The sequence below is a fragment of the Anas platyrhynchos genome, chromosome 1 (genome assembly GCF_047663525.1).
Source record: "Anas platyrhynchos isolate ZD024472 breed Pekin duck chromosome 1, IASCAAS_PekinDuck_T2T, whole genome shotgun sequence".
In the NCBI taxonomy this organism is placed as follows: Eukaryota; Metazoa; Chordata; class Aves; order Anseriformes; family Anatidae; genus Anas; species Anas platyrhynchos.
The window spans coordinates 146,863,179-146,880,757 of NC_092587.1; the positions used below are offsets into that span (position 1 = coordinate 146,863,179).

At 49.9% G+C, this 17,579-nt stretch overlaps 1 protein-coding gene, 1 long non-coding RNA gene and 1 pseudogene across 2 annotated transcripts in view; 1 reads left to right on the forward strand and 2 right to left on the reverse strand.

Moving 5' to 3' along the window:
* Nucleotides 1-8,078: 8,078 nt before the first annotated feature.
* LOC119716542 (dynein light chain 1, cytoplasmic-like) lies at nt 8,079-8,443 on the reverse strand (annotated as a pseudogene).
* On the forward strand, nt 8,219-16,161 carry LOC113840600 (uncharacterized). Its single transcript, XM_072032009.1, has 4 exons — nt 8,219-10,962; nt 11,565-14,417; nt 14,590-14,737; nt 14,869-16,161. Exons 1-4 carry the CDS (start codon nt 10,894-10,896, stop codon nt 14,985-14,987), a joined length of 3,189 nt encoding a protein of 1,062 aa, XP_071888110.1. The 5' UTR covers nt 8,219-10,893; the 3' UTR covers nt 14,988-16,161.
* LOC140000937 (uncharacterized) overlaps nt 12,090-17,579 on the reverse strand; it is a 32,737-nt gene continuing 27,247 nt past the window's right edge. The window contains exon 4 of the long non-coding RNA XR_011806131.1: nt 12,090-12,228. This is a non-coding gene — a long non-coding RNA (uncharacterized lncRNA). The remainder of the gene's footprint in view (nt 12,229-17,579) is intronic.

The following is a 17,579-nucleotide window of genomic DNA, read 5'->3' on the forward strand; positions in this document are numbered from 1 at the left end:
ATGCTGCAATTTTTCTTCTGTTCTTTGTTTTTGTTCACATACCATTGAACAAGGTGATGTTTCAATGTTATATTAGAAAAGAAAAAGCGCATGAGAAGATGAACATGGCACTCTACTTCTAGAGATTCTGAATAGCTTCAAGCTTCATATAGCTCAAAAACTTCCATTAGGCAAAAATGCATTGTGTGTGCTTCTACTTACCCATGTTGTACGGAATATCATAGTCTAGACTGCACTTTTTCTCTCAAGTTACTTCTATGGATCTAATTGAGTTGCTGTAAAAGTTGCTGTACTTCTGGGTCTGTGGAAAGAAATTTATGACTTCTCTGAGTCCTGTGACAATAGCATAGTCACTGTAGGTTTGCTTGCAAAATAAGACTGTTGTATTGAATGAGTATGGTGAGCTACAAGGAGAAATAAAGGTAGATAGAAGAATACAGTGTGTAGCATCATTCTTTTGGGATTCTGTGCAGAGTCCTTGCTGAGCCCCATTTTCAGGCCTCTACCAAATTTCTTATGTTAGTAACAAAACTTATGATGAAGCAAGATATTTCTTTGATGCAACTGTGCTTATATCCAAACAACAGTCAAACGATATAGGACAGCCTGTTTTCTCAGAGCAGATACAAGCAACTTGTTGAGTGAAGGCTACCTAAGCCTGTTTTCGAAGGTACTAGGAAAGTGCTTTTACCTGCATCTTTATCAATCAGTACTCAATTTGCAGCAGTGGCTATGCCATCCATTCTCCTGGTAAGATTGCATGGGACAGATTCTGCTCAGATCTCACCTGCTCATTTTTTTTGTTTCTGGGTCCATTCAAGACTTTGGGTTCTTCCTGAACAAAGAACAGAGTTTATGATCAGTCTTCCTCAATGATATTTTTAGGGGGTCTAGCTTGACAATATGAGCATGAAATACAGGAGTCAGGTGTATTATTATTAAAAATATCAAACTCTTTATAGAAAACTTCTAAGAGACTGACAATAAGTGTCCTTGGTTACACATCTGCTAGCTATGATTAATACCCTCCCTCTCCCCCTGGAATCTAGTTTTCATTATTTTTCTGTTTGTTGGGCCACTTACTATCATGAAAAGTAAGTATAATATATTTTCAGTGGCATAACTGTTATTGTAATCAGCAGAATACACCTAGTTTGAATACTTCCCATCTGCATGGAGAGGGCAGAGTACTGAGATGTGTGACTGCCATTCCTGTGTGGACCAAACGGGAACTGAATTTTTATTTTCACCCGAAAGAAGACTTACAGAGAGCAAGGATTTCCAAATCAATGTCCATTAAACAAAATTGATCAGTACACAATTGTCATTCCTAGTGCAAGAACTAGCTGACAGAAAAGAAGCGTCATGGAAATTCTTCGTTAACTTCAGGTATTTGTCCTGTAACCAGAAAATATTGAGAGAATGGAATATTTAAAATATTCACATAGTTCACAATACATTTCAGGACTTCCTTGCTAGTTTCACTTTTCCAATAATATACAGAGAAGAATTAAGGGCCCAAACCTGTGCAAATAAGTTTCCCCATTGTATCCGTTTCTGCTATCCTTACTTCTCACAGTTCAGATCTCCTAAATCTCCTGCCATGAGAAATGTCATACAAACCTTTTTTTTTTTTTTTTTTTTTTTTTTTTTTTTTTTTTTAAATACAAGCATTTATTATGGTGGTATATTTTTAAAAAGACTAAGGAAACTGGAAATACAAAGATGAATACGATCTTTTACTAACTCGTGTAATTCCAGCATCTCTCTTTGTTTTGACATTAAAATAAGTCTCATAAGAAGAAACTGAACGTTATACTATTCAGATGGCATTTTTAAGGAAGGATTTATAAAGCGTTGTTCAGGTAACAGGCTCTCCAAACCTCCTTTGTGTGAGCACTGTGTGAGAAAGCACTGGAGTAGCAACTATCAAGTAGAGCATTTCTTCTTCATTCTTCTTTAAAAAAAAAATAAATAATAAATTAACTGTGCAAACTCCAGGACTTATGTGAACTGCATTTCGTGGGTTATTCAATTACTCTGATCTGTCAGCATAGTTTAGGTATAATTTGAAGTCTGGGAAGAGATCAGTGACTGCAGTTCAGAAACTGCTTTGTATGTATAAGGGGATTTTGTTAGACCTGAAAACCTCAGATTAAAAATAAAAATTGTTGAATTATATATATATATATTTGTTCTAGACAGAAGTAGGTTGTTTTCTTTGTTTTTTAAGCACAGGTCAAACTTAATCAGTGTGTGATGAGTTCTACACAAAGAAACTTCTCAGCAATTGGTCTAGGCCTCTTCCTTACTTGGTTGGTGTATGATGAAGCATTGTATACTTGTGGTCCAGATCTTATATTTCCTCATGCTAAACTTTCCCAAGGATATATTTTAAAGCCAGCAAGGTAACACTCTCCTTTCTGTTCCCATGGTTGTTTTCCCATAAACCTTTTTTTTTTTTTTTTTTAAACAAATCAAAACAAACAACACAAGAGAGATCTAAAATGTGCAAATATTTCAGAATAAGCATGCCCCTAGGAAAAGACCTCTGAAACACCACTGCAGAATGTGGTTTCAGTCAGTGTGAGATGGTACTGTTTGCACTTATAAAAAATGAACCAGTACGGAATAGCTGGGAGGTGAGTTATTTCCAAATTTTGTCCCCTCATTGTCTTGCATGCTTCAGTTTGGGGCTTTGTGGGGAGATGGGCAGAAATACAGATAGAAGAAGAAGAGGTCTTTGCAGTGACTTTCAGCACCTGGTTTGCTACTGAGCTCATGGCAATGGAGGAGTAGATGGAAAAAAATGCCAAACTCTTTAGCCTGCTGGCTGTAAGAAAGAGAATGACTGTGGCTGTTGGCTGCTTTTGTTGTAAACACCAGATGACCTGCAAGTGTACTCTGGAAAGGGGGCTTAGCTTACATCCCTACAGACTTTGTGAAATGCCAGCACCAGCAGCCTGTTATGGTGCTCTGAGACACCTGGAAGAACAGAGCTCAAGTTCTGGATTCCCCTTTTAAATGAGCTAGAGAATTTTGCACGTGGAGAAAAGTCATTTTAGAGTGCTGTTTGAGCATTGCCTTTGGCTTACATGGTACTGTACACTAATCTGCCTGTTGACTCACTGACATACAAGACCAACACTTGTTTTAATTTTATTTGCCTTTAGGAGCTGCAGACGAGAATTAAACAGTAAAGACCTTCCTTGCTAGTCTCTCAAAGACCATTGGGAGTAAATATACCATACACAGAAAAACAAAGAACAATTTCTCCTCCTTTGCCTGAGAGTCATTTGTAAACTCTGTCCCAGGTGTAATTTTCCATGCTTTTCTTTTTAAACCTTGAAATACAGATTAAAAAAATGACAGTTCTTCCCTTTGATTCTTCAAGGACTAGTGTGAAATCTTATTATTGACTATAAATTAATTGCAGCTTTTCCTCCCAGTTTGGACTGTTAAGACAAACTGTGATTCTGTTTTCTGAGACTGGTTGCTAGAGTAGACAGACCATCAATAGATGAGACTAAAAGATGATCACTTAGCAATAAATTCTCTCCCCTCTTTTTCACTGCTTTCCTTGGCTTCTTCCTTTTGTTGGATTTAAATGTTTGTGATTTTCACCTCTTTATCCATCATAGCACTCCATTGACTGAATAATACACTTTTATTTAGCTGCCCTCTTTCTGTGAAATAAATGCCAGTAATAATCAGTCAATCATTCAATCCATATGAATGTGGAATTTAGATGTGGCTGTTTGAATCACGTTTATAATATACCATTTCTTGGTACAGCATGTTCTTTGATAGTATTCTTTTAAATGACTGTTTCCAACTGCACTTGAAAGCACCTATGAAAGAAATTGTTTGTGACGCTATACTTAGTTTAAACCTCCTTCTCTTTTCTCCAGCATTTTTGTCTGTATTTCATTTCTATGCAAATTATATCTTTGCGAGTTAGTAAAATTTTACAAACCAGTTGAAATTCAGCTATGGAATGAATTAGTGGAGAAAATTTGGAAAATATGCTCATGAAAGGAAAACTGAGGAAAACATTTAAATCTAATTGTGTATTATTCAAAGAGAATTTCAGAGCAACTCTTAGGGAAATATTACATAAATGTATACCTATATTAAATGATTAATTTACCACAGGTAATATACTTGAGGGCTCAGGGACTATTTTCCCATTAGCCCGTGCATGTAGTACTTCTCAGCTGAAATAGAGCCTAGGTATACAAATGCACTAACTCCCTCGTGGGGAATTGCAGAGGAGGAATTGTGACTGTAATGCTTGTAAACAGCTAGGCAGCAATAGCAGTAACTACCAGCACCCCCGTACTTTGTTTCCATTAGAGCGAGAGTGACTGAGTTTAACCTCTCAGGGAGAGGACCCTCAATGACCAAGAATAATTTCTCATCCTCCCCAGTATAAAGTGTCCACTCCCCCTAAATTCATTAACAGCAGCTGGCAGATCTACTATGAGCACTCTGAATAACTACCAGATTCTCAGCAATTGATCTCCAAAATGGGAGGCTTGATAGCTGCGCGTTTGTCAGTCAAGAGTAATTTCTGTGATTTGTGCCTCCACGAGATACCTGCTTCCTCTCACAAGACAAAGGCAGGCTTTGTGAAGATTCACCCCTCATTTCATCATTTCCTACGAAGGCTGTGGGACCAAATGCAGATATTGGAAGTCTAATGGGCCTTCAGTACTTTCCAGGCCTCAGTGAGAGAGAGGAGTTGAAGTCCAGTCCAGACATTGTGTTGGCATCCAGGAGATACTGCAGCAAATCTCAATGTGATTTATTTTATTTTATTTTATTTTATTTTATTTTATTTTATTTTATTTTATTTTATTTTATTTTATTTTATTTTATTTTATTTATTTTATTTTATGTTATTTTATTTTATTTTATTTTATTTTATGTTATTTTATTTTATTTTATTTTATTTTAATGCTAATTCCACTTGGGTTTTCTATTTGTAAATACCAAGCTGCATGTCTGGAGGGTCAGGCTAGGGCACAGGACAATTGGTGCCAGTTGTCTTCCCCTCCCCTTATCCCCTGAGTTCTTCCTCACATGGTCCCCAAGTTCAGGTTTTACCTGTGTCTTTTGTACCTTTTAGAAGCTGACAGTGACTGTGGTCTCTTGGGGGCAACCTGTCCCACTTGTGTAAATTATTAGGATTTAATCCCTTTTAGCTCCTTTATCTGTGTGCCTGAACACTCCAATCCTGTCCATCATCTTTCTGTAACTATCTCATAATGCAGACTGTTCTTTAGGTTGGATATTAGGAAAAACTTCTTTGCCGAAAGGGTTGTGAGGCATTGGAATGGTCTGTCCAGGGAAGTGGTGGAGTCACCATCCCTGGAGGTCTTTAAAAGATGTTTAGATGTAGAGCTTAGGGATATGGTTTAGCAGAGAACTGGTTAGTGTTAGGTCAGAGGTTGGACTACATGATCTTGGAGGTCTCTTCCAACCTAGACGATTCTGTGATTAAGTTCACATGCTTTCTCCACTGGGAGATACTGTGTCCCCAGTGCTAGGCATCTTCTAACCTAGGTGCTACCAACATCTGCCATTCTTACAGCCCTACTTCTGAGTTTTCTTCTGGTGCTTCCATGCCTAGACATGCCCATTCACTCTCCATTAAAACCAATCTTAGTATTCCTACTACAGTCTTATTTATTTATTTATATATATTTTTTTCCATAGATAGTTTTAGTCGCTTTGGGTTTTCACACCCAGTAGAACATGTCCTTACTCCTCAAAGGCAGGCAGGGATGGCTTTGCTTCTGCGGAGTAAATACACCCAAGCTACAAGCAATATTTTCTAAACTGCTCATGTAACTAAGGGAGGGATCCAATATGGCACGTAGGGACACATAAACTGAAGTGCAGGGATATTTAAGGCATTGAAGTCTGATATTGCAACCCAGGCTACCTCTTTCTAGCCGCAGCTCAGCCTGGAGGTGTGTCTGGCTGGTGCCTCCCAGCTTGAATCCCAAGCTGCTCGTTGAAATTCCCTACCTTGAAAAGATAGGCAATTAGCTGCTGTCTAATATCGCTGAAGGTTTATCAGCTGCTATATGTGCCCTTGAAGGAGCTGATCTTCAAGGAGCCATCCTGTACAACGCATACTGGGAGAACCCAGCTCTGTGTGAAAACCCACAGCAAGAAATTCATGAGGGGCTGTGTCCTGGTTTCAGTTAGAATTAATTTTCTTCCTAGTAGCTGGTGGAATGCTGTGTTTTGGCTTAGGATGAAAAGAGTGCTGATAACACCCCGATGCTTTAATTGTTGCAGTGCAGTGCTTATACTAAGCCAAGGACATCTCAGCCTTTTGCTCTGTCCTGCCAACGGGCAGGCTGGGGGTGCAGTAAGAGCTGGGAGGGGACAGACCCAGGACAGGTGACCCAAACTAGCCAAAGGGGTATTCCATACCATCTGACGTCATGCTAAACAATATATAGGGGTGGCTAGCTGGGGGGAGGGGGCCGGACTGCTCGGGGTTAGGCTGGGCATCGGTCAGCGGGTGGTGAGCAATTGCATTGTGCATCACTTGTTTGTACATATTATTATTACTTTCCTATTATCACCATTGTATCATTATCATTATTATTGTTATTATTATTTTTATTATTATTATTTTCCTGTCTTATTAAACTGTCTTTATCTCAACTCACGGGCTTCACTTTCCATTTCTCTCCCCCGTCCCAGAGAGGGAGGGGGGAGGGTGAGCGAACGGCTGCGTGGTGTTTAGCTGCCGGCCGGGTTAAACCACGACAGGTGAAAATTGCAGTGTTAAGTCAAGTCAGATAAGTGAAGAAACATTACCCCTTCAAGCAGTAAAAACATCAAAAGAAATTTGAAATTTAACAGGCCGGCAACCGAAGGCCATGCGTTGTTTGTGAAGCATCGGATAGATTGTGAACCTGGCTTACTCACTCAGTGGGGAAACAGGGGAGGGTCCTGTCATCAAAAGGTATATAAACTGTGTTTTGGAACTAGTAGGCACGCTCTCCTGCTTGTGGGGCGCCCGCCATTGCAATTGCAAATAAATTACTACTTCACTGAGATCCTCGCCTGAGCCTAAGTTATTGGCTACGGAGTGTTTCTCACATAGGGCAGCTCATCCAGCAGCGTGGGCAGGGAGGCCTGAATGGCACCATCAACAGCATCTTGCTGCTTCTTCTCTGACATGTCCGCATTCTTGATGCCTGCCTTTCAGACAGTCGCGGTTGCCTCAGGGGCTCTGCTCACGCCGCCACTGCTCCGCTTTTAGGGGATTTGCTTCCAGGGCCTAGGAAAGTTGGGGATGCAGTACCCTTGGGGTTGGTTTTGGGCTCTGGGTTTGCCTTATCCCCTGCAGGGGCAGGCGTCTGCCCCTGAGCCCAGAGCCCAGGAGCGGCTCCTGCAGTCGTGGCTGCCCCTGCGCGGGCTGCTGCCGCTGCTTCTGGAACCTTCCTGCAGCCTCTGGCAGCTGGCGCCTGCGTGGCGGCCGCATGTTGGGCTTGGCAGCCTGGGATCTGCGGGCCGTGCCTGCCCATGGAAATCAAAATTGTTAAAAAGGAAATGAAATTTGTTAAACAGGTCCTAACCCTCGTGAACCCATGTTGGCTGGGAGAAATGACTGCACTGTCCCCCAGGCGCTCTTCAATAACTTCAAGGATAATCTTCTCCCTAATTTTAGCAGGCACTGACCTGAGACTGACAAGCCTGTAATTACCGGGGTCTTCTTTTTGCCCTTCTTGAAAATTGGTACAACTTTTGCCAGCTGCCACTCTACTGGGATCTCTCCAGATTGCCAAGACCATAGAAAAATAATTGAGAGAGGTCCCGCAATGATGTCAGCCAGCTCTCCAAGTACTCTGGGATGAATCCCATCCAGATGCATGGACTTGTATGGATCCAAATCTTTTAATTTCAACATTTTAAATTGGGGCTTGGCCCAATTTATACAATATTACAATTATTACAATAAATAAAAACAAAACAAAAAAAACAATGAATACATTTTGTTGGTATTTTTCCTTTTTATTTCCACAATGTAACACCTTCTGCTCTAGCATAATCCCTGCCATTGCCCTTGAAGATCAAGGTTTGTTTCCTCAGGAAGGCTGAAGTAACCAGCCATAGGAGCCAGCAAAGTCCTGTAACCAGATGCAAGTGTCACTAGGAGTCCGTGGTTCTAACCAGACTCAAAAAGAATAGCACCTTGGCTGAGCTAGAAGTAGGTGAAGTGCGTGCTCTCAGGAGTCACGTAGCTGCCGCAGTTCCTTCCTGTGATGCAGTGCCAAGTGGGATTCTATTTCTTGTCAAATTCCTTCCCGATGTGCGCAGCAATGCCCTTCTCGATGTGCTTCGCCAAGGTCTGAGTGGCGCAATCAACAGCATCTTGCTGCTCCTCCTCTGACATGTCCGCATTCTTGATGCCTGCCTTTCAGACAGTCGCGGTTGCCTCTGGGGCTCCGCTCGTGATGCCACTGCTCTGCTTTTGGGGGATTTGCTTCCAGGGCCTGAGAAAGCTGGGGATGCAATCTCCCACCACGTGCACAGGCACTTTGCAGCGAACAGGGAACACAGCCAATACCCGCAGCCCTGTTGGCCTGTTGTGGTTTGACTCAGGTGGGCAGCTGAGCTCCACCACAACCGCTCTCTCACTCCCCCTCTCCTCAAAGAGGCAGGGGGAGAAAATACAACACAGAGGACTCGAGGTTTGAGATGAGAAAGGTTTAATTAAAGGGAAAGGGAATGGGGAGGAAAAAAAGAAACAAGAGAAACAGTAAGTCAGTGCGGAAGCACAGAGAGAGGGAAAAAAAATATTCTCTACTTCCCATCAAGGAGCGATGTTCGGCCACGTCCTGGGAAGCAGGGCCTCAAAACGCGTAGTGGTTGTTCAGGAGGAACAGCCCCCTCCCCCAGGAGAGCCCCCCTTTTTATTGCTGAGTGTGACATCAGGTGTTATGGAATATCCCTTTGGTTGGTTTAGGTCAGCTGCCCTGGCAATGCCCCCTCCCCATCACTTGCCCACCCCCAGCCTGCTGGCTCTTGGGGGCTTGGAAGGAGTCCTGATGCCGTGCCAGCACGACGCAGCAACAGACACAACACCTGAGCGATATCAGTGCTGCTCCAGCTGCGAGTGCAGAGCACAGCACTGTGTGGGCTGCTGCAGGGAAAAGGTGACTCCAGCTCAGACAGACCCAACACAAGTACTGTTTCTGAGAAGCTTCTTAGCTCCTCTCGTAGTGCCTGGACTGCGTGCAGAGTGTTATTCTCTAGTTCTCCAGTGAGTGAAATTCCCTGGTTCGGTTTCCTAGAGGATTATGTGGAGTCCTCGTAATTCTGCGTGCGGTCTCAGGGGGGCTTTGGCGTTGTGGGTCTTCAGGAATAGGTACATGTGGAATTATTGCCCCCAGGGTGCAAGCTCCCTTCCAGCCAAGGGGCAACACCTTCCTGCATTTATTGCCGCAGAGCCAGTACTACCCCTTGCCATTCGGGACAGGCCATCCCCTTACAGGATTCTCATGTTGTATCTGCTGTACAACAACTTCTACTGTTACTGTTACAAGTGTTACTCTAGAGTGAGGAGTCACTCCCTTCACAGCAATACTTTGTCTCAAGCAGATCCAATACTTTGTCTCAAGCACATGCACTTCCACATATACTTCCTTGCTGCTGCAGCTCCTGCTGCCTCGGCTGCAATGTTAGGGTTAGAGGGAGCATAACTTGATTCCTCCTGCGGAAAAGGAGTCTTATTGTTTACATGTAAACTTGAAGCGGGAGTTTTCATCAGACCAGTGTTGTGGCCAAAGGAGCAAAGTTCCTTTTAATGGCTTTTCAGGCCAGACAATTGGACAATATCTAACCTGTGCTTTTTAATCCTTTTCCCTAGTTTTTGGGTTATTTTTCCAATTCCTTTCCTTTCTCCCCAAAGGACTAGCTTTACGCACAATTCCGAGGATTGTGCTTCTGAAGATCTCCAAGGATGGAGATGCCACAGCCTCTCTGGGCAACCTGTTCCAGCAAAGACACCGTTGTGTTACCAACACTGTTTCAGGCACAACTCCGAAGCATAGGACCTGCTTCAGCAGGCAGAGAAGCTGCAGGCTAAACAGCAGCGTGGCACAGCTGTGGCTCTGCTGCTGAAAGCTTCTCCACAGCTTGCTCTTAAAGCAAGGAGCAGGAACTCGTCCTGCGGCTGCCCAGGGCTTTCCTCTCACAGCCCTGCCAGAGCCCACCTCAAGCCACCTCTCTGCCAGCTCCACCGGCTCCCTGGCGCCCGCCTTCTCTGGGAGCACTTCACAGTGCCTAGAGCCACAGGCCTCTGGCTGCCCGGACACGGGAGGAATCCCTGCTCCTGCTCCTGCTCCTGCTCCAGCTGCACTGCCAGGGTGGCCCGATGGGCGTCCAAGCTCGAGTGCAGTCTCTGCTGATGTGTGGGCAGTCAGGCAAAAGAGCCAGGAAGCTTACGCGGATGACCGAGCAGAGCATCTCCTGGCAGAGCAGGTAACGCGCAGTTACCTGGGAGCAGTTAGGGAGCTAAGCTGACTCCCCTGAGAAAGACTGAGCTGGGGCTGAGCCGGGGGCACTGGCTGGAAGGAGCCAGAGGTACCTGCCAATGCAGATCCTGCTGTGGGTGTGTGAGATGGTGTCCCTGGGGTGTCTGCCAGAATATGGGCTTGAGGGCCCCATGGCAACCACCGGAGCATTGTGATGCGTACCCAAAGGCCATTGTGACACGGAGGGGTACCCACGGCAACGGTGTCCCTTATAAAGCCCGAGCCCCGGGCTGCCCACTCACTCTCAGGAGAGCAGCTCTGTCAGGAGGCAGCAGCTCCCCTGGGTGCCCGTTGGAGTTCTTGGTCAGAGGACCTGGAGCATAGCATGGAGCAGCAGAATAAGGATGACTCCCAGCCCGCTGAAGGGCAGCGGAGCGTACAGGAGCGGCGCCAGGTGAGGCTCAGGGAGCGAGACAGGGACAGCAGCGTGACGGGATGGCACCGAGAGCACCAGGATGAGGAGAACGGTGCTGGAGCGAGCCGGCCAGCTGGCCCTGAGCCCCTCCGGCCTGGACACAGTTGTTCCCAAACCTGGGGTTTCTCCATGAAGAGCCCACCCCCAGGACAGCCAAAGCCCACGTGGCCCTGGCAGTTCTGTGCCCAGAGGCACAAAGAGCAGCGTGGCCTAATTCAACCTGGCTGTGCGCAGCCAGGAGCTGCCTCCACCGTCCCTCCATGCGGACAGGCTGCCGGTGCGGTCGTGCCCAGAGAGCGTGCGTCACACTGGCAGCTGCCACACGGAGTCGGGAGCCCCAGGAGGGTTCGGTCGAACATCGTTGGCAGCCCTGGCAGCCTGCGACAAGCAGGCAGCACTTGCAGGAGGAGACAGGCAGGGCATTACCCTGGCAGGCTGAGCCCGGCTCTGCGTGGGCAGCTGCCAGGGCGTGCCGGGGGCCGCTGCAGGGCAGCTCACAGCAGCACTTCTAGGGGGTACACTGAGCGGAATGGCAGAAATGGCCCAAGTAACTTGGCCTTTCTCCTTGCCTTCTCTTGCAGATGGAGAAGAAGCCGCAAGACATCAAGACACTGCCTCACCGTGGGGTGAGGCAGGCCGAGAGAATCCAGCTGCCAGCCCTGCCGCCTTTGCCAAGGCAGGCAGCGACTCAGACAGCAGCACCCAAGCAAGTGCCTGCAGCAGAGGCATCATCATCTGAAAGGGCCACTTGCAAGCTGCCCCCTCTGCAAGCAGCAGCCTCTGCTTCTTCAGGGGGAGGAAGGGCAAAGTCATTGGGAACAGAGGCCCGCAGCCAGCAAGAGCTTTTGCCACCTCTTCCCTGCATCTCTGGCAACAGGGACAGAGCAGTGAGGGCAGAGAGGCGGGAACGTGGCCCACACAGCCCTGTGGCCCCTGACGAGGACGTGGGCAATGCAATACGGTCCTTCGTGTCCACTGTCATAACAAACACTCTAGCCTGCAACGAGGGAGCCAGCAGCAAGACAAGGCTTTCTCCCTCAGGCAGAGGTCCCAGGACCAAAGGCCCCAGAACACCACCTCTCACCACAGCAGCGGCCCAAAACTGGAAGAGTCGGCACTCGTCCAAAAGCAGCCTTGAATCCCCTGCCGAAGAAATGGACGACCGAATAAAGGCCTTTGTCTCCACTGCAATAAGAAATGGCCTTGCCTGGAACCAGGGAGCCATGAGGGAGGCAAGGCTTCCTCCTGTGGGCAGACCTCCGACGAGCAAAGGACACAGAACACCACCTCAGCCCGCAACTGGGCCCCAGAATTTAAAGAAGAGCTGGCACCCTGCCCCACACAGCCCTGCAGACTCTTGCACGGCACTGCAGGACACAGCACACTCCCGCGTGTCTGAAGTGCTGCAGAAGACGCAAAAAAGCTGGGAACACGGCCAACGATCAGCAGCACTTGGGGACCTGGCACAAACGGGGTGCAAATTGAGAGCAACAAGTTCAGCCGGGGTCCAGACAGACCTGGAGAGGACGTGGACGACTTCTCTGCCAGGGCCTGATTCCCGGGTATGCTCAGGAGCAAGGGCTTCCAGCAGAGACCCTGCAGCAGCTAGCCCAGGCCAGGGTAAGAAGAAAAAACAACAGGGAGAGAAACACGCCAAACCCAGGCAGGGGACAGGCAACGAGGGGACAAGCCAAGGCCGGGGCAAGAAAGAGAGCAGTCCTGGGGGATGCGATGAAGAGGAGATCGTCATCATCAACTCCTGGATCAACCCCAGGTTCGCCAGCCTCTTCACAGACGCACAGGACGTTCCCCAGCAAGAGGGCAGCGCAGCCAGCAGTGTGGACAGGGAGGCAGCAGAAGAAGCAAAACACCCAGCAAGCGCCTCTCCTGGCTCGCTGCAAACCACGGACACTGCCCCATCAGCTGCTCCCCTGGAAGAAGGTCCAGGGGAAGAGAGGCACAGCACGCCTCTCACTTACACAACAGCAGCACAGAGCAGGCCAGCAAGTCCTCCAGCAGCCCCTGCTCTGGAAGATGAGGGACACAGAGCGCCTCCCCTGACACGTGGGGCTCCACAGTCAAAACCATCGGCCTCTCCAAGCCCCAGTGAGCACAGCACTGCGGTGATGGTTGAGAGCCAGGGACGTGCCCGACATGCCTCCAGTGCCTGTGATGACGAGCTGGATGAAAGAGTTGACACCATCGTTTCCACAGTCCTACGCCGTGTTGTAGCCATGAGCCAGGGAGCCGTGAGCAAGGCACCAAGTGCTCCCTCGGCCACAGGACCCAGCGTGCCTCCTCCCACAGCAGAGCCTGCAGACTCTACATCCTCAGCATCTGCCTTGGCTGGAGCACTGGGGGACCTGGCACACACCGGGAGCACAGGGAGAGCAACGAGATCAGCCGGGGTCCAGACAGACATGGAGAGGAGGCGGACCACTGCTCTGCCAGGGCCTGATTCCCAGGTATGCGCAGGAGCAAGGGCTTCCACCAGAGACCCTGCAGCAGCTAGCCCAGGCCAGGGTAAGAAGCAAAATCAACGGAGAGAGAAACACGCCAAACCCAGGCAGGGGACAGGCAACGAGGGGACAAGCCAAGGCCGGGGCAAGAAAGAGAGCAGTCCTGGGGGATGCGATGAAGAGGAGGAGATCGTCATCATCAACTCCTGGATCAACCCCAGGTTCGCCAGCCTCTTCACAGACGCACAGGACGTTCCCCAGCAAGAGGGCAGCGCAGCCAGCAGTGTGGACAGGGAGGCAGCAGAAGAAGCAAAACACCCAGCAAGCGCCTCTCCTGGCTCGCTGCAAACCACGGACACTGCCCCATCAGCTGCTCCCCTGGAAGAAGGTCCAGGGGAAGAGAGGCACAGCACGCCTCTCACTTACACAACAGCAGCACAGAGCAGGCCAGCAAGTCCTCCAGCAGCCCCTGCTCTGGAAGATGAGGGACACAGAGCGCCTCCCCTGACACGTGGGGCTCAACAGTCGAAGCCATCAGCCTGTGCAAGCCCCAGTGAGCACAGCGCTGCCGTGATGGTGGAGAGCCAGGGACGTGCCCGACATGCCTGCAGTGTCTCTGATGAAGAGCTGGATGAAAGAGTTGACACCATCGTGGCTGCAGTCCTACTCCACTCTGTAGCCATCATCCAGGGAGCCCCAAGCAAGGCAGCAAGTGCTCCCTGGGTCACAGTGCCCAGGGTGCCTCCTCCCACACCAGAGCCTGCAGAATGTACATCCTCGGCCTCTGCCTTGGCCAGAGGCCATGTGGGGGAGGCCAATGAAGCCCCTCTCGCTGCAGCAGCAACGCCACAAGAAGGTGGAGAAGGGGCTTCTCCTTTGGCTGCAGAGCCTCTCCAGGAGCCCAGCAGAGATTTCCGCCCAGCAGCAGCTGACAAAGCAGGAGCAGCAGCCAGTCCCTTGGTTCCTGGGCACCAGGTAAGCACAGCACACGCCGTGGACACGAAGCATCCAGGGCAGCCCCAGGCAGAAGCAGTGCGTGGGGTGTGCATGCCGGGAGCTGCCTGCTGCTCTGCATTTCCACATGTCCCAGGCATAAGGGCTGACATCCCTTTCCTCAGCTGCCCGTGCTGTTCCTCTCCCCATGCAGGTGGCCATCGAGCAGGGAGGCCAAGCGCAGTCCTCCTCCTGCACCAAAGATATGCCAGCGGATGAGCCAGCAACATCCCAGACACAAGCGCCGTCCCAGGATCTGTTGGCCGGGCCTGTTCAGCGCAGCGAGCAGCACCAAGCACAAGGTTGGCAGCACCACGCGCAGGGGGGCTGGCTGGTCCTGGGCCACCCCTCCCCGGGGAAAGGCCTTGGAGGGGGGGACAGGCTCGCCCAACACCCGCTCAGGCCCTAACCTACACCTCTGTGTCCCCCACAGGCATCCTTGACCTCGCACAAGCCCCGGCACGCCAGCCACGGCCCTCCCGCATCAGGAGGGCACTTCGCGCGCTGCGCAGGGCTTTCCGCTGCAGATGCATCGCAGGACAGCGAGAGTAGCCGCGCCCGGCTGGGCCAGTCCCAGGAGGATGCTTGGAGCTGGCAGCTGGCCCTCAGGAAGCTTTGCAGCGCCCACGGAAGCATCACTGCGAGGCACAGGACAGCGCCCCAGGAATTCAGATGCCCCACCACATCCTGCCCCCAGCCTCAGCTCAGCTGCGGCTGCTTTCTGATCTGAATAAAAGCTCAGGCAGACTTTTGCCCCCAGTGCTCCTCTCTGTGCCGTTGATCTCAGGTGAAAGAGTGGTGCAGGCCATGCCAACCTGGCACCCAGGGCCAGTACAGAAGTACAGAATCATAGAATCTACCACTGAACCGTGTCCCTCGGCACCAGATCTACACGGCTTTCGAATGCCTCCAGGGATGGTCACTCAACTACTTCCCTGGGCAGCCTGTTCCAATGCTTCACAACCCTTTCGTTGAAGACTTTTTGCCTAAACCTAAACCTAAATCCACCTAAACCTCCCGCGGCCCCACTTTTTCCTCTTCTCCTACCACCTGTTGCTTGGGAGATGGGACTGACCCCCACCGCACTACAACCTTCTCTGAGGTCCTTGTACACAGTGATAAGGTCTCCCCCAAGCCTCCTTTCCTCTAGGCTACATAACTCCAGCTCCCTCAGCACTCCTCACATGACTTGCTCCCTGGGCCCTTCGGCTGCTCCTTTCCCCTTCCTTGGACATGCTCCAGGACCTCCATGTCCTTCCTGCAGTGAGGGCCCCAAAACTGAACAGGGTATTCATGGCGCGACCTCACCAGAGCTGAGTACAGGGGGAGAATCAGGTTCACAAACCACGCGATGCTTACTACTATACCATATATGTACAATTTTATTTGACCAACCTTTATTTTCCCCTTTTCCTTTTTTTTTTTTTAATTATTTTTTTCTTCATCTCTCGTGACTAGAAGGCCCGTGATTTATTTATTTATTTATTTGTTTGTTACTGATTTTTGCCCTGTTTCTCCTGCTTTTCTTAGCTATCCTCCTCATTTTGCGACTGTGGGACATTCCCCTTATCTGCTTAAAATACTTCACCTGGTATGCTACTGCCATGCCCGCACAATCCCTTTTGAAAATGCAAGGTTAGTGGAATTTTGCACTGCAAGAACCTGACGTGCTGTCTGCAGCCTGCAAGCTCTCCTGACGTGCTGTCTGCAGCCTGCAAGCACACAAGGGGAGGAAGTGCTGCAACAGCCGTTGCTCACCAAGCAGCTGCCCGGCAAGGAAAAGACAGTCAGGAGGACATGTGTCAGGACACTTTTCCTGCCGATGCGGCCAAATTCGCCTGAGAAAGAAACGGGAAAAGTCTCTTTCTTTCTTATGTGGGACTCCGGGAAGACAGGCAAAGTTCTCCGAGAGCTGAAAAGTGGGCTTCTTTACCTGGAGGAGCTCAAAGCAAAAAACAAGAGCAGCCCCACTTTAATAAGGAAGGAGGCACCCAGCCCAGGTACTAAGACACGCTGAAAAGCAAGAAAGGAGGAACAGTATTTAAGCATTTCTGGCACTGGAAATGCAGCGCGGGGCTTCCCCAACAAAGAAGATGGGCCCTTGTGCTTTGGCCACTGCTCATGGGAAGGTGCCAGATGGCGTCACTGCGGAGAGCCCTGGAGATGGCCTCAGTGTCTGGGAGCTTCCCAGCTCCCTCCTTTTTGCCCCCTACGGAAGAGCTGGGCTAGGAAGAGCACAGCCAACACCCTCATCTCAGGAAAAACCCTCCACGGGGTTCCCAACTAATAGGGAAAGCCTTGAGAACCGGCTCTGGCTACATGCTGGCTTGCCCACTCGGGCCACAGGCAACGCACAAGCGCCAGGCAGTACGCATCCCGTCCTTCTGCTGGAGCTGGGCTCTTCTGTTGTGCATATTGCCAGAGCAGCAAGGGGCCCCTGGCACAGCTGCACTTTGCAGGCTACCGCTGGGGCGTTTCTTCTGCTTGAGGAGGCGGGCTGTGGGGTGGCAGCTGCAGGAAGGAGCAGGCTACGAGGGCAGGACGAGGCTGCAAAGCCCACCTTGTTCAGTGCGAACTGCCTGTGCACGTGGTGGGGTATTGCATCCCCAACGTGCCCAGCCCCTGGAAAGCAAATGCCCCAAATCCCCTTTCAGCCGTGCCCTGGGGACGGCAACAAGGCCGCCAATGCCATGCTGCAGGCTGGCACGGCCTGCAGATGCCAGGCTGCCAAGCCCAACGTGCGGCCGCCACGCAGGCGCCAGCTGCCAGAGGCTGCAGGAAGGTTCCAGAAGCAGCGGCAGCAGCCCGCGCAGGGGCAGCCGCGAGTGCAGGAGCCGCTCCTGGGCTCTGGGCTCAGGGGCAGACGCCTGCCCCTGCAGGGGACGAGGCCCACCCAGAGCCTGCCCAGTGGCATGGGCCTGCCCAGACATCCTGGGGGGAAGCCCTGGCCGCAACAAGTGAGCAGGGGGCATGCAGAAGCCCCTCACAAATGCTGACGAAAAACAAGGCCCTCAAAGTGAGAGGCAACCCCGCAAGACTTGGAGCAAAGAGGCACTGCCTCTCCAGACAGCACGTTTCCTTCAGCACAAAGAAAAGGAAAGGCCTCTTGGCTCTAGATGCCGCCCACCATCGCTGGCAGCCGTG

Excerpts from the sequence above, each read along its gene's own strand:
- LOC113840600 (XM_072032009.1), top strand. The coding sequence starts at position 10,894 with ATGGAGCAGCAGAATAAGGATGACTCCCAGCCCGCTGAAGGGCAGCGG. Across the intron at positions 10,963-11,564 it reads GCGTACAGGAGCGGCGCCAG|ATGGAGAAGAAGCCGCAAGA; the intron begins GTGAGGCTCAGG and ends CTTCTCTTGCAG. Across the intron at positions 14,738-14,868 it reads CGAGCAGCACCAAGCACAAG|GCATCCTTGACCTCGCACAA; the intron begins GTTGGCAGCACC and ends TGTCCCCCACAG.